This window comes from Panthera pardus, unplaced genomic scaffold, assembly GCF_024362965.1.
Source record: "Panthera pardus isolate Hobbes unplaced genomic scaffold, ASM2436296v1 HiC_scaffold_18, whole genome shotgun sequence".
In the NCBI taxonomy this organism is placed as follows: domain Eukaryota; kingdom Metazoa; phylum Chordata; class Mammalia; order Carnivora; family Felidae; genus Panthera; species Panthera pardus.
In genome coordinates, this window is record NW_026526743.1 from 4,072,342 (window position 1) to 4,091,905 (window position 19,564).

At 52.4% G+C, this 19,564-nt stretch overlaps 1 protein-coding gene across 3 annotated transcripts; it reads left to right on the plus strand.

Annotated features, from left to right (window-relative positions):
- The first annotated feature begins 44 nt into the window (after positions 1–44).
- On the plus strand, positions 45–15,321 carry RCN3 (reticulocalbin 3). 3 transcript variants are annotated; one of them, XM_019425666.2, is made up of 7 exons: positions 45–326; positions 1,329–1,576; positions 3,399–3,601; positions 4,738–4,910; positions 9,661–9,721; positions 14,309–14,508; positions 14,738–15,321. In XM_019425666.2, exons 2-7 carry the CDS (start codon positions 1,335–1,337, stop codon positions 14,843–14,845), a joined length of 987 nt encoding a protein of 328 aa, XP_019281211.2. In that variant the 5' UTR covers positions 45–326; positions 1,329–1,334; the 3' UTR covers positions 14,846–15,321. The 3 variants fall into 3 exon arrangements, with proteins under 3 accessions (XP_019281211.2, XP_019281209.2, XP_019281212.2); XM_019425664.2 differs by lacking the exon at positions 45–326 and adding an exon at positions 783–894; XM_019425667.2 differs by lacking the exon at positions 45–326 and adding an exon at positions 911–1,111.
- Positions 15,322–19,564: the final 4,243 nt, after the last annotated feature.

A 19,564-nucleotide genomic window follows, 5' to 3' on the forward strand; every position in this document is an offset into this window, starting at 1 on the left:
CCTTCCACACTCTCTCGATGCCAACATGTTGCCCCTGTGGAATATACCAATTTTACACCGAGTCATGTCTTTTTCATTCATAAGCTTCACAGATACTGAATGCCTACACTCTACCAGGCATTTTGAGGAATTCTTGGCTGGAGTCTGACCTGACTCCTTGGTGGAGCGGAAGAGAAACATTGTTTCCTCTTTGAGAGAAATGGATGCCTCTGGCCCCTCGGTTCCCTTCTTTCTAAAACCATGCTGACAAAGGGAAAGATAAAAATACATCTCTTGGGGCGCCTGGCTGGCTCAGCTGGAAGAGCTTGAGACTCGAACTCCGGGTGGTGAGTTTGGGCCCCACCTTGGGTGTTGAGATTACATACATACATACATAAACAAAGAAACAAACATGGGGTGTCTGGGTGGCTCAGTCTATGAAGCATGTGACTCTTGATCTTCGTGGTGAGCTCGGGTCCCATACTGGGCATGGAGCCTACTTAAAACAAAACAAAACTTAAAAAAATACATCTCCCCCCCTCCAAAAGAAAAAGCAAATCTCCCAAGAGGCTCCCGAAATCAAAGAGCTGGGGGTGGTCGGGCAGGTCGCTGCGAGGCCTGCCGGGAGCTGTAGTCCTCCCGCCTGGTGTCTCTCCAGGGGCCGCCCACCTCGCCGGCCCTGGGAAGGGGCGGGCGGAACGTCGGGGGCCCCCACTCTTCTCTGTGGACGTGGCGTGGGGCGTCCGCGGAGTTCACGGGCCCCGCCCCTTGGGGGGGTCTTCGTGAGCGCTCATTGGTCGGAGGGCGGGCCTCTGAGCTGCTGGAGGCGGGGCCTGGCTGGAGAGCCGCCAAATGGGGCATCTTTACGGAGAACGCCGAGCGGAACGTGTAGGGGAAGCGAAGCTGGATTGTCTGGTAAAGGGAGGCGAGAGCGGGTGGCCTGCCCAGGGAGGGCGGTTCGGGTTCGCTCGGGTCGAGGAATCGAGTCCAGGCTGCAAAGGACGCCTGAGAGCCTGCATGATTTCTCTCTGGCCACGACCCCATCCCATACTTGGCGTGGGAAGTACGCCACGTCTCCCGCTTGAAACCCCCACTAACGGCTCTGGGACCAGTCTGGGACTCCCTCAGAAGAGTCAGTCCCTACCTCGGAGAACCCCGCCCCCATTTTGCCCATCCCCGGCCCTTGTTGAGCCCTAAACTTTGCGGCTTGCTATCATCTGTCTTGTCTTCGCTCTCTCCACGCACCGCACTCCCCCCCCGCCCCCCCACCCCGCCGGCCCGACATTCTTCTGCCCTGTCTTTATCCTTTTTCCTGTGACCCCTCACTCCTAGCCTCCACCACTCCCTAGGGACTGATGATGTGGCGTCCATCACTTCTGCTGCTACTGCTGCTGCTCAGGAGTGGGGTCCAGGGCAAGCCATCCCCTGACGCAGGCCCTCACAGCCAGGGGAGGGTGCACCAGGCGGCCCCCCTGAGCGAGGCCCCTCATGATGACGCCCACGGAAACTTCCAGTACGACCATGAAGCTTTCCTGGGACGGGAAGTGGCCAAGGAATTCGACCAGCTCAGCCCAGAGGAAAGCCGAGCCCGTCTGGGGTAGGAGAGAGATGGAAGGGAGGATTCGGGGTTGTATTTTTAAACAGGGAGGTCAGGGGAGGCCTCAGTGAGAAGGTAATATTTGAGCCATGTGAGTATGTGGGGGAATAGCATTCCAGGCAGAGGGAACTGTAAATGCAAAGGCCCTGAGGCAGGAGCAGGCTTGATATTTGAGCAACAGTGAGGCTACCGAAGAGGAGAAGGTGGGAGGTCACGGCAGAGAGAGAACAAAGAGCCCAGGGCCTTTCGGGCCACAGTGAAGATTTCACCTTTTCTCTGGATGAGATGACAGCCAAGGGAGGGCTCTAGGCAGAGGAAGGACCTGAGCTGACTTAAGTTTCAACAGAATCCTTCTGGTTACCTTTGGCGGAACAGGCTGTAGGGGGCAAGAAGCAGGGAGCTAGTGAGGAATCAACTAGAGTAGTCTACATGGGAGACAAGAGACGATGGTGACGAGACCAGGGTGGAGACAGTGGCGGTGACTGGGTCTGCTGGCTGGGAGATTGTGCTTGGATGGGGTTGGGTGAAGGAGGGTAGGAGGAGGAAAGGCAGCGATAGGCTAACGCATTTGGAATAGCCTTTGCTACAGTACCTGGAACCTTTCTAAGTGCTTTACAAGGGTTAACTTAGGCAATCCCCACAATCAGGCTGTAGGGTAGGTTCTAGTGTTTATCCCTCATTTTACAGGGGTAAACCGAGGCACAGAGAGTTTGTTCGTGTTTTTTTTTTTTTTTAAGTGACTTGCCCACGGTCACACAGACAGCAAGAGGGGGTGGCAGAATTTGCACCTAGACTGAACAATAGCCTGAACCTCAGTGAGGGAGGGTGTGAGTCCTGGGGACTCCAGCTCCAGACCGATCAGAGCAGAGACAGCCCAGAGCGGGAGGGGGCGGCGACCTGGGCATCGCCATCTGGGAGTCAACCCTAGGGGCTGGGTTGCGGGGCTAAAGGACAGCGACCCAGGGGGAGCGCTCCCTGTGGGCTCTGTGAGCGGTTGGGCAAGGACCCAAACCGGTGGCGGGGGCCTGGGATCCGACTGGAGCGGCCCGAGAGAAGGTGTGTGAGGAAGGGCCTCCAGGGGCTTCATATGAGACCGCAAGGTGCACGTGGTCCGGCCGGAGCACGGGAAGGGAGTGATGGAGGCCAAGCCGGCGGGGTTGCGGGCGAGTGTCTTAGGCCAATGCCTGATACAGTCAGGGAGAGGTAGGGAAGAGGTGCGGGACGCAGCCCAGGGCGGCGCTGTAGGGAGAGGCACCTGCAATGGGCCGGTGCAGCCAGGCGGGCGGGGCAGGGGGCGGGTTGGAAGGGATGGCCCGAAGACCCGCAGGGCCTAAAACGGCGACAGGTCAGGGGTGAGTGTGGCCGTGGCCATCAGAGTTCAGAGAGAGGCTTGGGACAGGGGCCACGCGGGCGAGGGGCGCGGTGTGGCGCCTCGGTCCCTCACCCCACCCCGACTCGGACAAACAGATGGAGCCAGTGAGGGTCTAGGGGCAGAGTTGGAGTGGAGGGTGTGGCCCTGGATTGTCGTAGGTCCTTCCCCCAGCCCGGGCTTGTGGGGGACCGCGGCGCCTCGGAAAGAGCGTGAGAGCCTCTGGGAGCCGAGCCTGGATTGAGGAGGCGGAGCCCCGCGCTGGGCGCGGCCCTGGGGTTGACACGTGCCTCTCCTCGCTGTGCTGGCGGCTCTGGGACCGCGCTATCACCGCTCTCTGAGGGTGTGTCTCGAGTGGGGGCGTGGCTCTGCTCCAGGGGCGGAGCCTGGGTGGAGGCGGGACTCCTGGGGGGCGGAGTCCGGGACTGACGTGTGCCCCGCCCGGACTCGCAGGCGCATAGTGGACCGCATGGACCGCGCAGGGGATGGGGACGGCTGGGTGTCGCTGGCCGAGCTCCGCGCTTGGATCGCGCACACGCAGCAGCGGCACATACGGGACTCGGTGAGCGCGGCCTGGAACACGTACGACACGGACCGCGACGGGCGTGTGGGTTGGGAGGAACTGCGCAACGCCACCTATGGCCACTACGAGCCCGGTACGCGGCGAGACCCCGACTCCCGCTCCCCACACACATCGTGACCCTGACTTTTTTTGATAGCCTCATCCTAAAAACCTTTAGCTTATTAAACAGAATCCCTAATCTTTGACCTCAGACCCTTGAGCAGGGTCTACCCACTTCTAGTACCCCATCACCCTGAGACTCCCCGTCTCTGATCTCTGGCTTCTCGCTCCGGCATCCGCGACGTCCATAACCCCGCGACTGGGGGATCCTTGACCAGGGACATCTACCTGTCATACTCTGTCATCCTGACCACTGATCTCCGACCTCTCATCCTGAGAACCCCAAATCCATTCACCCTGTCCCCTGGCTGTCTGGGGACATGGTAAATGTTCCTGTCTGTCGCCATGCCCCAGCCCTGTGACCCCCACAGCTAATGTTCTCTCCCTCCTGGACCCTCACTCCACACTCCTCCTCCAGCCTGTCCCTCATGCAAATCTCAGAGGGGCTTTCCACACCCAGAGCTGACCCTGACCTTCCCCTGCTCACAGCCTTTCATGGCTTCCCAGAGCCTCCAAAGAAGATTCCCAGCAACTCAGTCCAGCCTGGCTCAACCCTCTGGCTTTCTTTTTCTGCATTTTCTGGCCAGCCATGTGGGTCTCCCTCAGTTTCCCTGAACTCATCACGCTCTTCAAATCTCCACATTCTGCTCATACTGTTCCCTTTGTTGAAAATGCCCTTCCTCTCCTCTCTGTCCTGTAGCCCGAGTCAGTATAACCTACTGCACCAGAGGGTGACCTTGGGGCCCCAAGGGCCAGTGTCCACTCAGAGTTCATCATTCCTGGCCCTATGACTTTGGGCCACTTATTTCCTCTCTGTGGGAATCTATTTTCTCCTTCATAAAGTGAGAATAAATGAAAGAATTCCTTTTACTTGTGTGTGTGTGGGTGGGTGTGAGAATTAAATGCAATTTTGTAGGTAAAGAGCATATAATAAGCTCTCACCGCAAGGTAGATACTATATACACATAATGAATCTCTATTAATTTTTATGGGTTCTGTGAGGTATTCCTGCCCCGACTCCACTTAGTTGGATCCCTTTGGCTTTTCCCTCAACCAGCCTCGTATTCCCTCCATTAAAGCACACCTGAGCGAGATATCCCCCTTCCCCAGGTGAAGAGTTTCATGATGTAGAGGACGCCGAAACCTACAAGAAGATGATGGCTCGGGATGAGCGGCGTTTCCGGGTGGCGGACCAGGACGGGGACTCAATGGCCACTCGTGAGGAGCTGACCGCCTTCTTGCACCCCGAGGAATTCCCTCACATGCGGGACATCGTGATTGCTGTGAGTGAGGGCCCGAGGAGCCCGCTCCCCACTTCCCATCTTCTCCTCTCCCCCACCCTAGACCCAGGCTTTTGACGTCAGGGCCAGCCTAACAGTGCCCGTCACCTGGTGGTCTAGCACCTTCCGCCAGGGAACCCAGGCTACAAACAGATCAATGAGGGCAACTTCTCCCTTGCCCGACTCCTGACCTCCCGGTGTCCAATCTCTCCTGGCTCTGCCTTCCCCTTCCTGTGGTCACATTTGGGGTCTGGGCCCCCAGCCTGCCATCAGAAGAATCCCCCAGGGGCGTCTGGGTGGCTCTGTTAAGCGTCTGACTCTCGGTTTCTGCTCAGGTCATGATCTCACGGTTTCATGAGTTCGAGCCCCATATCGAGCTCTGCACAGGCAGTGCAGAGCCTGCTTGGGATTCTCTCTCTCTCTCTCTCTCTCTCTCTCTCTCTGCCGCTTCCCCACTCACACCGTCTTTGTCTCTCTCAAAATAAATAAATAAAACTACTTTTTTTTTTTTTTAAAGAAAACACATCCCCCAGACAGACTGGGGCACCTGGGTGGCTCAGTCAGTTAAGTGTTCGACTTCGGCTCAGGTCATGATCTCACGGTTCATGAGTTCGAGCCTCGCATTGTGCTGACAGGAGCCTGGAGCCTGCTTTGGCTTCTGTGTCTCTTTGCCCTCTCTTTGCCCCTCCCCCGCTGTAGTGTGTGTGTGTGTGTGTGTGTGTGTGTGTGTGTGTGTGTGTGTGTCAAAAAGAAATAAACATTAAAAAAAAAGAAAGAAAACATATTCCCCAGAAATGCCTCTGGGAGCCCCAGTTGTGGCCGAACTCCAGGAAAACCCCAACCTGACCACACCCCCATACATGGACTTTCTATTTGTAATTTTTCACCAATCCCCTCTCCATTTTATAGTGGAAGGATATCTTTCTTTAGACTTTAATAGACTTTAATTTTTTTGTTGTTGATGTTTATTTATTTTTGAGAGAGAGCCAGAGCGCGAGCAGGGGAGGGGCAGAGAATGAGGGAGACCCAGAATCCAAAGCGGGCTCCAGGCTCTGAGCCGTCAGCACAGAGCCCAACGTGGGGCTCGAGCCCACGAGCCGGGAGATCATGACCTGAGTGGAAGTCGGACGCTCAACCGACTGAGCCACCCAGGCGCCCCTTATTTATTTATTTATTTATTTATTTAAAATGTTTATTTATTTTTGAGAGAGAGACAGAACGTGAGCAGGGGAGGGGCAGAGAAAGAGGAAGACATGGAATCCAAAGCAGGCTCCAGGCTCTGAGCTGTCATCACAGAGCCCAATGTGGGGCTCGAACCCACGTGAGATCGTGACCTGAGCTGAAGTCAGAGCTTAACCAACTGAGCCACCCAGGCACCCCTTTATGTATTTACTTTTAGTGTTTGTTTATTTTTGAGAGAGAGAATCATGTGCACGTGAGCTGGGGAGGGGCAGAGAAAATGGAGGACAGAGAATCTGAAGCAGGCTCCGTGCTGACAGCACAGAGCCCGAGGCAGGGCTCGAACTCACGAACTACGAGACCATGATCTGAGCTGAAGTCGGATGCTTAACAGACTGAGCCACCCAGGCACCCCTCACAAATTAGTTTTCAAATATAATTATGTGTATTTCTAAAATAGCTAACTTACTGATGTGTTTAAATGCCCAAAAGATGCAAAAAAAAAAAAAAAAAAAAAAAGGTGAGTCATCCTCGACCCTACTCCCCATCCCGTCCCCACGGCTAACCCCTGTCTTGTGTTTCCATTTTCAGAGCTGTTTTGAGGGTCTGTGGCAAGCCTGTTAGGACCGAGGGCTCTGAGGCCAGAAGGCCTGGGTTCAAATCCCAGCCCTGCAGCTTTCTGGCTGTGTGATCTTGGGCAAGTTATTTAACCTCTCTAGACCTTTCCTCATCTATAAAATGGTGGTACTGATAATATGCATACATGAAGGCTGGTTACAGGGACTAGATGAGTTAGTACATGCCAAACTGCAAAATTGACCCGTGGGAGATGCTCATTACGTCCCTTTACACACACACGTCAGTATAGCTACGGGATAAAACTTCTGGAGGGAATCACTGGACCCACTGGGATGTGTGCTTGCAGTGGCTTTAGATATTTCTAGGGCATTTTATTGGCTTGATGTCCAGCCCACTCTGGAGATGACAAAGATCCAGAGAGGAGAGGGGCACCTGGGTGGCTTAGTCGGTTAAGCGTCTGATTCCTGGTTTCAGCTCAGGTCTCGATCTCCCGGTGCGTAAGATCGAGTCCCGTGTCAGGCTCTGCACTGATGACACAGAGCCTGCTTGGGATTCTGTCTCTCTGCCCCACTCACGTTCTTTCTCTCTTTCTCTCTCTCAAAAAAAAAAAAAAAAAAAAAAAAAGGATCCAGAGAGGAGAGATGTTAACCCAGCCTTCTGGAACTCACTAATAGATCATATTGTAACACCTCTTTACTCTCCTAAGTTGAGATTATTTTTTTAACGTGTATTTATTTATTGAGGCAGAGAGCAGAGGGGAGGGTGGGGAGAGAGAGAGAATCCCAAGCAGGCTCTGCGCTGTCAGTGCAGAACCCAGTGTGGGGCTCGATCTCACAAACCGTGAGATCATGACCTGAGTGGAAACCAAGAGTCGGACGCTTAACTGACTGAGGCACCCAGGCGGCCCCTGAGTTGAGATTACTTAACAGACCCTGATCGCCATGTCCTGTGTGCCAGGGGCACCGTCGTAACACCTTTACCTAAGCATCACCTTGATTGAATTGTCACGGCAACCCTGTGGGGGTGGGCAGTCACCTTCATTTTACAGACAAGGACCCGCAGGCACAGAGAGGTGAGACTTGCCTGAGATGGCCCAGACTAGAAAGTGGCACAGCCTGGCTTTGAACCCCAGCAGTTGAATCCGTGGTCCCCACCAGGGGGCAGCAAACTATGTAACCTGCGGCTGAATCCAGCCCACAGCTTGTTTTTGTAAATAAAGTTTTATTGTAACACGGCTAGGCCCATACACTTCGTGTGCTACAGCTCCAGAGTTGAGTCGGGTCAACAGAGACTACCCGGCACACAAAGCCAGGAATAGTTCCCATCTGGCCCTTTATGGAAAAAGTTTGCCAAGCCTCTGTCTAAATTCCACTCTTAATCTTTCACGTTCACGGATGTCAGGTGTAACCTCCCCACACGTAGGATTTCAAAACATTGCTATTAGCCCCAACTGTACTATATCAAGGGAACACAGAGAAAAGTCACTTATAAGATATAACAGGAGGGGCACCTGGGTGGCCCAGTCGGTTGGGCCTCCGACTTTGGCTCAGGTCGTGCTCTCACCAGTCCCGAGTTCGAGCCCCGCATTCGGGCTCTGTGCTGACAGCTCGGAGTCTGCAGCCTGTTTCGGATTCTGTGTCTCCCTCTCTCTCTGCCCCTCCCCCACTCATACTCCATCCCCCTCTCTCTCAAAATTAAATAAACATTAAAAAAAAGAAATAACAGGAATTTCAATATACGTATCGTAGAGTTACTAGATTTAGCAAATAACAAAGGGCATTCAATTGTACTTGAACTTATGACAAATAATGTAAACAACAAATACGTTTTTTAGCGTAAGTATGTCCTACACAATATCTGGGACATACTTATGTTGAAAAACTATCTGACATTCAAAATTTTTTCAGTGTTTATTTATTTTTGAGAGAGAGAGAGAGAGACAGAGTGCAAGCAGGGAAGGGGCAGAGAGAGAGGGAGGCACAGAATCAGAAGCAGGCTCCAGGCTCTGAGCTGTCAGCACAGAACCTCGGCGTGAGCCTCGAACCCATGGGCCACGAGATCATGAACTGAGCCGAAGTCAGACGCTCAACCGACTGAGCCACCCAGGCGCCCCTATCTGAAGTTCAAATGTAACTGTGTCCTATAGCGTAAGTATATTCCAAATACTGTGTGGGGAGATACTTATGCTAAAGAATTATTGCTTGTTCATCTGAAAGTTGAATGTAAGTGAGCCTCCCATATTTTTTCTGGCCACCCTAAGATGTTGGAGCTGTCTCTGCTAGAAAACGTAGTGGGGTGTCGGACGCGGCACTGTCCTATAGCGAGTGAGTTTGAATGTAAAAGTGGGGAACAGAAGCTGTTTGCTCAAGAAGTGGAGAAAGGGGCGCCGGGGTGGCTCAGTGGGTTAAGCGTCTGACTCATCTCCGCCTAGGTCACGATCTCACAGTTCCCGGGTTCGAGCCCTCCGTCGGGCTCTGGTGCCGATGGTGCGGAACCTGCTTGGGATTCTCTTTCTTTCTGTCTCTCTGCCCTTCCTCTGCTTGTGCTCTCTCTCTCTCAAAAATAAATGTAAAACCTAAAAAAAAAAAAAAACCCAAAGTGGAGAAAAACACCAGGAGCTGAGGTATTGTGTGTTCCAACGGTCCACCATGTCCTGCTTATACGTAAAAGGGAGCCAGGGTCTAGGCTCTGCTAAATGGGAAGAGGCTTCTGCCCTTGGAGAGTGTCTGCTTCGGGGGTGAGAAGAGTGTTACCGATGCGGGACACATCTCCTTGTGTGTTCTGTATGTTCTAAGACATCCGGGTTCCCTGGCCATCCCCACCTCCCCTCGCAGGTAGGGCCTGCATCACTGTGCACCCCAGAAAGCCACCCAAGCCCCGGCCAGGTAGACCGTGCCGAGACTGCTGTGATGCCTGGCCGCACAGCCGAGCCAGAATTCCCGGAGAGAACCTCACATCCCTCCCCCAGAGCCTGACCCAATGCCTCTCTCCCCAGGAAACCTTGGAAGATCTGGACAAGAACAAAGATGGCTACGTCCAAGTGGAGGAGTACATTGGTGAGTTGAACCTGATCCCCTCCCTGAGGACGCTTGTCTTCTCCCGAAGAGCCCAGTGTATACCACCCGTGGGAGAGCCATGGCCCTCTGAAGTGGGGGCAGGGGCACTGCTTGAGTTCATGTAGCCACCAGACATTTATTAGGCACCTACTGTGTGCTGGGCCCCTCATGTATTTATCGTTCACCCGCCGTGTGTCAGGCCTAGCAAACATTTATTGAGTACACATATTTGCTGGGCCTACCCAATTTTTCTCAAGCACCTACTATGTGCCAGACCAGAAGAGCATTTATCAAGCACCTACTGTGTGCCAGGACCAGGAAACGTGGATTGAACACCTACTGCCTGGTAGCGGTTGAGGATACAGCAGAGAATATCCCACACCAGGTTCCTTCCTCGGAGGGTCTGGAGTCTGCAAAATCCGGCCTCAGGGGCTGCATTGGTTGGGGTGGGAAGTCAGGGAGCTTGTCTTGAACTTGTATTTGCACAGCAAAGGCTGTGTCTCCTGTTATTCTGAATTTGGGGGGTGGTCTTGAGACTCCCTCAAATTTGCCCTCGGCCCCGCCCCTACCCCTGTCTGGAGGGGCAAAGAATTTAGTTGAGGGGAAAGCTGTTAAACATGGATATTTTTTCAAGTTTGAAAATATTTTTCTTTTTCTTTAAAAAAATCCTTTTTGTGTTTATTTTATTATTTTTTTATAAAGTGTTTTTTTCATGTTTATTTATTTTTGAGAGAGAGACAGAGCATGAATGGGGGAGGGGCAGAGAGAGAGGAAGACCACAGAGCCCGAAGCAGGCTCCAGGCTCTGCACTGTCAGCACAGAGCCCGATGCGGGGCTCGAACTCACGAACTGTGAGATCATGACCTGAGCTGAAGTCGGACGCTTAACCGACTGAGCCACCCAGGCGCCCCTTAATGTTTATTTTTGAGAGAGAGACAGAGCATGAGTGGGGGAGGGGCAGTGGTTGGGGGGCGCGTACAGAGACTCCCAAGCAGGTTCCACGCCGCAACGTGAGTGCGGAGCCCGACTCAGGGCTCGATCTCATGACCAACTGATCACTACCTGAGCCGAAACCAAGAGTCGTATGGTGAACCGACTGAGCCACCCAGGTGCCCCAACACATTTTTTTTTTTAAGTTTATTTATTCATAATCTCTACACCCAACATGAGGCTCGAACTCACGACCCCAAGAAGAGTCACATGCTCTACCGACTGGGCCAGCCAGGCCTCTCAAGACCTTTTTATTTATTTCTGAGAGAGAGAGAGAGAGAGAGAGAGAGAGAAAGAGAGACAGAGTGCAAGTGGGGGAGGGGCAGAGAGAGAGGGAGACACAGTATCTGAAGCAGGTTCCAGACTCCGAGTCGTCAGCGCAGAGCCTGGTGCGGGGCTCGAACTCACGACCCGTGGGTTCATGACCTGAGCCGGAGTCAGACACTTAACCAGCTGAACCATCCAGGTGCCCCAAGACCTTTTTATTTAAGCATAATTCATTTTTTTCTTTTCTTTTCTTTTCTTTTTTTTTTTTTTACATCTATGAGGATAGAAGTCTCCCCCCCCCAACCTCCCCAGTAAGCAAGAACTTCAGCATCGTCACTGACTAAGAACGAAAGCTGGCACCCTGTCACATGCTGTCCTCTGTTCTAAGTGGTTAGCACCTCATCAGTTCAGTTAATGCCCCCCTCGACCCCTACGAGGCTGTGATTCCCCCATATTACGGATGAGGAAGCTGAGGCCCGGAGGGATAGATACTTGACTGAGGGGGAAGCAGGACGTCAGTTCAGGCGGCCGAGCCCAGGGTCCCACCCGGACCCTCCTAGGCTGCTTCTCTTCCCCGCGGGGTTCCGGACTCCCCAGGGTCCCGTAACTTCACAAATTTGAATGCAATGGGGAAGAACGGGAAGGAGGAGTACTGAGGGGGTGTCACGGGCCCTGAGCCAGGCTGGGAGGGGGGGCAGGTGGCGAGTCAGGGAGCGTGGGAGAGGTGGGGGTGCGCCGTGCTCCAGGGTGCCGGCCCGCCTCCTTCCCACCTGCCCCCCCCCCCCCCCCAGCTGTGTGACCACCCATGAGTTCCTTGTCCTCGGTGTCCTTGCCTCTAAAGGCGGTCATAGAACACCCAGCAGGTACAGTCACCTGTAGGCAGCCCAAACTCCCCTCAGCGCATGAACGCCCAAACGAAAGGTCTATCCAGGCAACGGAATGTTATTGGGGCATCATAAAAAGGGATAAAGGATTAATACAATGCTACAAAGTGTATAAATCTTGGAAACAGCGCGCTGAGTCGCGGTGGGGTACAGGAAACCAAAGTGACGTTGTGCGGCGGCTACACTTTCATAAGAAAACGGGGGCACCTGGGGGGGGGGTTCAGTCTGTTTGAGGCTCTTGATTTCCACTTGGGTCGTGATCTCCCAGTTCGCGAGTTTGAGCCCCGGAGCCTGCTTGGGAGTCTCTTTCTCTGTCCCTCCCCTGCTCTTGCTCCCGCACTCTCTCAAAATAAATAAGTAAACTTAAAAAAAACAACAACACAAACACTGTGCTAAGTGAAACAAACCAGACACAAAGGGCCACAATATCATATGACTGCATTTATATGAAATGTTCAGGATAGGAGAATGCATGCAGACAGGAATTAGATTACTGCTCGCCAGGGGCTGAAGGGGGGCAGGGGGTAGGATAGGGAGTAACTTTTTTTTAATATTTATTTATTTTGAGAGCGAGAGAGAGCACGAGCAGAGGAGGGGCAGAGAGCGAGAGGGAGAGAGAGAATCCCAAGCAGGCTCCACACTGTCAGCACAGAGCCCGACACGGAGCTCCGACCCACGAACCATAAGATCATCACCTGAGCCAAAATCAAGAGTCTCTGCTCAACCAACTGAGCCACGCAGGCACCCCAATTTTTGTATTAAAATTTTTTTTTTTAATGTTTATGTATTTTGGGGAGAGAAAGAGACTGAGTGTGAGCGGGGGAGGGGCAGAGAGAGGGAGACGCAGAATCGGAAGCAGCTTCCGGGCTCGAAGCCGTCAGCACAGAGCCCGACACAGGGCTCGAACTCATGAGCCGGGAGATCATGACCTGAGCCGAAGTCGGATGCCTACCGACTGAGCCACCCAGGCGCCCCTATTTTTGCATTTTTAAGTTTATATTTTTAATCTCTTGAAGTTTTAATTTTTTCCCCACAATTAAAAAAAAAATGGGGGCGCCTGGGTGGCGCAGTCGGTTAAGCGTCCGACTTCAGCTCAGGTCACGATCTCGTGGTCCACGAGTTCAAGCCCCGCGTGGGGCTCTGGGCTGATGGCTCAGAGCCTGGAACCTGCTTCCGATTCTGTGTCTCCCTCTCTCTCTGCCCCTCCCCCGTTCATGCTCTGTCTCTCTCTGTCTCAAAAATAAATAAACGTTAAAAAAAAAATTAAAAAAAAAAAAAAAGAAACAAGGACTTAGGACCATTAAAAAAAGAAAAAAGTCTCTTCACTTTCTCTGCACTCACTGTTCCAGAAGCCTGACTGAGGGTCCAATGCCTACTCCCATCTTTGGTGACATCCTTGTGACAGCTCCCTGCCTGGTCCCCGAGGGGAGGGAGGCGTCCTGTACTATTTGCCATGGTCTTGTGTAAAAAGACTTGTCCGGTTGTAATGTCTTCCAAATCCATCTGTGGACTACTTTCCTGAATCCGGCCCCTGGGGGGAAAGTTTTTCAAACATTTCCAAACAAATGAAACAAATGAGAGGCTCCAGCAATCTTGAGGCAGCTCCTTTTTTTGTTTTTGTTTTTTAATTTTATTTTATTGGAGAGAGAGAGAGCGCACGCTTGTGCAAGCGAGGGAGGAGCAGAGAGAGAGAAAATCTTTTTTTTTTTTAATTGTTTTAGTTTATTTATTTGAGAGAGAGAGACGCAGAGAGTGACCAGGAGAGGGGCAGAGAGGGAGGGAGAGAGAGAATCCCAAGCAGGCTCCACGCTGTCAGCGCTGAGCCTGATGCGGGGCTTGAACCCACGAACCCTGAGATCATGACCTGAGCTGAAACTGAGAGTCGGAGGCTTAACTGACTGAGCCACCCAGGTGCCCCAAGTCTTTTTTTTTTTTTTTTAATAATTAAAAAAAAATTTTTTAGATATATTTTTTGGGAGAGAGAGAGTAAACAGAGAAGGGACAGAGAGGAGACAGAGAATCCCAAGTCAGCTCTGTGCGAAGCTCAGTGCGGGGCTCGAACCTGCACACCTTGAGATCATGACCTGAGCCAAAATTAAGAGTCGCCGCTCACCCAACGGAGCCACCCCGGTGCCCCTTGAGGGAGGTTCTGAAAGCGGGGTGAGCTGTTCTAAGGGTGGCACACAGCATTTCACGTGTGTATCCCTCAGACTGATTGCCAGTTGAGGAAAGGATCGATCAGTCAAGTCACTTTCCCTGTAGCAGGACTGTCACCTGTAAATGGGGTGTTGCCGTTAGTCCCATTCAAACAGAGGAGGAGACCGAGGCCAGGGAAAGCGAAGGGGGCTGCCCGGGGCCCCTTGGTCAGGAGCGGTCGGGGACCGGACGGAGCCCCCGGTGGTCACGGCCCCGAACCGCCTGACGTCACCCCTGTCGCCCGACCCAGCGGACCTGTACTCGGCCGAGCCCGGGGAGGAGGAGCCGGCCTGGGTGCGGACCGAACGCGAGCAGTTCCGGGACTTCCGCGACCTGAACAAGGACGGGCGGCTGGACGGCAGTGAGGTCGGCCACTGGGTGCTGCCCCCCGCCCAGGACCAGCCACTGGTGGAGGCCAACCACTTGCTGCACGAGAGCGACACCGACAAGGTGTGCAGGGGTGGGGGTGGGGGGGGCTCTGCAGAACTGACCAGACCCGCCTTGGGGCTGCCGGGGTCCCTGTTGGGCCCCAACAGACAGACTGAGAGGGGTGCGGGAAGGGAGGAGCGGAGAGCCAGAGAGAGGGGGACGGAGACCTGGGGGGGCCACAGAGGTCCAGAGAGGAGTCTCACAGGCAGGGCCCCTTGTCATCCCTGCTGACCTCTGACCCTCCCTCCAGGATGGGCGGTTGAGCAAGGCCGAGATCCTGAGTAACTGGAACATGTTCGTGGGCAGCCAGGCCACCAACTACGGCGAGGACCTCACGCGACACCACGATGAGCTCTGAGCCCCAGTGTGCCCGCTACAGTCTTGTGGCCCCGTGGGATGACCGGAGGAGGGGCCCCGGTGGCCAGGCCCTCCTCCCCATCTGGACCTGCGGGACGTGGCCACACCCACCCCGTGTCCCTGTCCCCCTGAGCTCTCAGGGACACCCACCAGGTCAAACTTCTCCAGGACGCTGCAGCCCCTCCCTGCCCCCTCCCCTCCCCCGGGGTCTCACAGACCCAAAGGGTGAGTGACCATCCGTTTCTCACTGGCAGAACCCCCCCAGCCCAGCCCAGGCCCCACCCCCCCCGTGTCAGGCTCAGCCTTCAAGAGCCGCCACTGAACATTCCAGCTCCGAATCTGGGCCTCACACCCCACAACAGAGAAACACTCCCCGCCCCGCACCCCCCCAGCCCCCCCAGGACTCGCCCGCCGGCCGGCACGGCCCCCACAATGCCTCCTCTCTGCCAGGGAGGCAATAAATTCCAGTGCCGGGGCCTTGTCTGTGTGTCTCTGAGGGGGTGACGGGGGCCTTGGGGAGGAATTGGGGGCTGTGCCTGGGAGCTGGGGGGGAGGGGGACCGTGGGCTGGGAGGAGGAGGCACAGGCGTTTGGAGAGGAGGCTCTAGGCGTCAGCAGGTTTTGAGGGCATTCCTGGAGCCCCCTGGAGAGCACAGGACGGCTGTGTGCTGTTGGCTGAGTGGCCCGGGGGTGGGGGCCTCCCTGGTGAACAGAATGAGGAAGTAAGGCCTGGGGACGTCTGGAGGGAGAGCCAGCCAGACAGAGGGAACAGCAGGAACAGCAGAGTGTGCCCGGTGTGTGTGGATCAGCCAGGAGGCCGGTGTGGCTGGAATGGGGTCAGCGAGCTGGAGAGGCGGGGGAGGTAGGAGCAAACAGAGAGCTGGAATCTGGTGGTACAGGGTCCCGTGGACAGGTCTTCGGGGTCGCTTTGCGGTGAGACGAGATAGTTACGGGCAGAGACCCGGAGAGGCGGGGACAGAATTTACACTCGGTGAGCTGGGAGCTCGAGGAGGGTCCTGAGTAGATGTGAGCTGACTTGGGTTCTAACACGGCGGTGTCTTTGCTGCCGAGCCGGGGCAGAAGGACAGCGGTCCAGGCATTTATTCCTTGTGCAGCCCTGTGTGACCCACTGGTTTAAATTCTCCTCTAGAGCTCCCAAAGGATCTATAAGAATAAGGTCACCAAAAGGTTTGTGACAGCTTTAACCAGGAGAGCCACAAGCCAGAAACAGCCCATGCGCTCATCCACAGGAGAAGGGGTAAATCCGCCGTGGAACCTTCCCCCAGGCGACGTCACACCAAGGAAAAAGAATGATGTGGGGCACCTGGTTGGCTCAGTCGATAGAGCACGTGACTCTTGATTTGGGGGTTGTAAGTTCGAGCCCCATGTTGGGAGTAGAGATTACCTAAAAATAAAATCTTGAAAAGATATATTCCTGGGGCACCTGGGCGGCTCAGTCATCGGTTGAACATCTGACTTAGGCTCAGGTCACGATCGCACAGTTTGTGGGTTCAAGCCCTGCGTCGGGCTGTCTGCTGTCAGTGTGGAGCCTGCATCAGATCCTCTGTCCCCCACTCTCTCTCTCCCTCTAAAAAAAAAAAAATATATTCCCTGGATTTTTAGGGCAGTTAAACTGTTATGTATGATATGCTAATGCTGGATAAATGTCATTGTACTTTTGTCAAAATGGCTTAGTTGAGAGTCCAACTCTTGATTTTGACTCAGGTCGTGATCCCGGGGTCCTGGTAGTGAGCCCTGTGTCATGCTCCACGCTGGGTGTGGAGCCTGCTTGGGATTCTCTGTCTCCCTCTCCACCTTTGTCCCTCTGTCCCTCCCTCTCAAACAACCACAAAGTCCCTAGCATGTACCACACAAAGAGTGAACCCTAATGTATTAATGCACTTTAGTTAATAATAATGTATCAATGTTGGCTTAGCGATTATAACTAAGTATCACAGTAATGCAAGATGTCAATAAGGCGGGGGTGGGGGTGGATGCCTGGGTGGCTCAATCGGTTGGGTTGAGCATCTGACTTTGGCTCAGGTCGTGATCTCAAGGCTTGTGAGTTCGAGCCCTACATTGGGCTCTCCACTCTCAGCACAGATCCTGCTTTGGATCCTCTGTCTCCCTCTCTAACCCCTCCCCTCCTTTCTCTCTCTGTCTCAAAAATAAATACACATTAAAAATGTTTATTTATTTTTGAATGTGTATTTATTTTTGAGGCAGAGACAGAGCATGAACAGGGGAGGGTCTGAGAGAGAGGGAGACACAGAATCTGAAGCAGGCCCCAGGCTCTGAGCTGTCAGCACAGAGCCCGATGTGGAGCTCGAACTCACGGACCGTGATTTCATGACCTGAGCCGAAGTTGGACGCTTAACCGACTAAGCCACCCAGGCGCTCCCAAAATGTTTTTTTTTTTTTTTTTAAAGATGTTAATAAGAGGGTAAACTGGGGTGGGGTAAAGGGGTATGTATGGGAATATTTTATACTTTTCTTTCATTTTCTTAAACTCAAAACTCTTTAAAAAAAAGTTTTTATTTATTTGAATAACCTCTACACCCAACGTGGGGCTTAACGTTATGACCTTGAGATCAAGAGCCGAATGCTCCGCCAACGGAGCCAGCCAGATGTCCCAACCCAAAACTGCTCTTAAAAATAAAGCCTAGGGGCACCCGAGTGGCTCAGTCAGTTGAACAACTGACTCTTGATCTTGGCTTAGGTCATGGTTTCCTGGTTTGTGAGTTTGAGCCTTGCGTCAGCTCTGCACTGACAATGGGAAGTCGGCTTGGGATTCTCTTCCTCCCTCTCTATCCCTCGCCATCATGCTCTCTCTCTCGCTCTCAAAATAAATAAACTTGAAAGAAAGGAAGCCCAGGAGAGGCACCTGCCTAGTTCAGTCGGTATAGCTTGCTACTCTTGATCTTGGGGTTGTAGGTTTGAGCCCCACATTGGGTCTACACCCAATTACTTAAAAATAAAATCTTAAAAAAAAAAAATAAAGCCCATTAATTAAAAAAAAAATCATAAGTGACTAAAGTAGAAAAGAAGGGGCGCCTGGGTGTCTCAGTTGGTTGAGCATCTGACTCTTGATTTCAGCTCAGGTCAAGGTCTCGTGGTTCGTGGGTTTAAGCCCCTCACTGGGCCTGTGCTGAGTGTGGAGACTGCTTGGGATTCCCTGTCTCCCTCTTTCCCTGCCTCATTCTCTGTCTCTCAAAAATAAACATTAAAAAAAATAATAAAATTGAAAAGAAAAAATCTTCTAGGTCAAGTCCTAGCCCCCCCATATTTGATGATTTTTGTTTTCCTTCTGGGGGAAAGAGATGGAAATAACCCAGGGCAAGACTAAACCTATAGACCAATGTGGGGAGAACTGGCATCCTAACATATTAAACCCTCCAATCCATGAACATAGTATATTTCTCCAGTGATACAAGTGTTGGCATCCTCTCAGCAGTCGGTTTTGTAGTTGTCAGAATAAAGGTCTTAGGTCCTTTGTTAAATTCATCCTTGAGTATTTTATGGTTTTCATGTTATTGTAAGAGAAGTTATTTTTAAATTTCATGTTCTAACTTCTTGTCTTTACAATATAAAATACAATTATTTTTGTATATTAGACTTGTATCCAGTGAACTTGCTAAATTTATTATGCGTTCTAGAATTTCTGTTCCATTGTTTTATTGTTTTATTTTTCCACTAAGGTTTCTGTCTAGACATATACTTTTTTTTATGTTTATTTTTGAGAGAGAGAGAGCGCGCTAGTTGGGAGGGACAGAGAGAAAGGAAGACAGAGGATCTAAAGCAGGGTTCGAACTGTCCACATGGAGTCCTATATATGCGTCATTTTGGTGTTGGTCTTAGGTTACTGCCTTTTTTCTTGAGAATGGGTCATATTTTCCTATTTGTTTCCATTTTGAGTAGTGTTAGAGTATATCCTGGATACACTGTAGAAACTCTGGAGTCTGTTATGTTCCTTTGAAGAGTATTGATTTTTTTTTTTCCCCTAAACAACCCATTAACTTGGTTAAACTCAAACTGTAATCTCTGTAAAACTCCTCCTATGAAATTTGTACCGCACATTTCAGTTCAGTTTTTTTTAGGTTTAGCTGGGCTTCCTGGAGTGTACCCCATGCAGATGTGGTTCAGGGTCAGCTAGATACTTGAGCAGAGTTTTTATAAAAATATTTGGAGTGCCCTCACCCTGGATTTCCAGTATTTATACCTTACTTTCCTATTGTTCTGGTGCTTCAAGCTAGGAAGACTGGATTTTTCCCCTGGTGTTTTTAGCTGCCCCTCTGGCTAGGACTAGAACCTACCCCCAGGCTGTACAAATGAGAAACCACCCACTGCCTTTCTTTTTTATTGTCAATTTCCCTCCAGTTTCTGCGTGGTTTGGTTCACTTTCCAGTGCCTTTGGGTAATGTTTTCTGTTTTATCCAGAGTTTATAATTGGTGTCTGTGGTAGGGTTGGAATCTGAAACCAAGTGTGTCTGAATCCAAGTGTTTAAAACGTTTATTTATTTTTTGAGAGAGCGGGGGTGGGGGCAGAGAGAGAGGGGGGGACACAGAAACCGAAGCAGGCTCCAGGCTGTCAGCACGGAGCCCAATGTGGGGCTTGTGCTCACCAACCGACCATGAGATCATGATCTGAGTTGAAGTCAGACGCTTAACCGACTGAGCCACCCAGGTTCCCTGTCTGAATCCAAGCTTTTAATTATGGTAAC

Bases quoted from the DNA above. Each gene is read 5' to 3' on its own strand.
- RCN3 (XM_019425664.2), top strand. From the start codon at position 832: ATGGGGCATCTTTACGGAGAACGCCGAGCGGAACGTGTAGGGGAAGCG. The intron at 3,602-4,737 runs GTACGCGGCGAG...CCCCTTCCCCAG, and splicing joins CTATGGCCACTACGAGCCCG to GTGAAGAGTTTCATGATGTA. The intron at 9,722-14,308 runs GTGAGTTGAACC...CGCCCGACCCAG, and splicing joins CCAAGTGGAGGAGTACATTG to CGGACCTGTACTCGGCCGAG.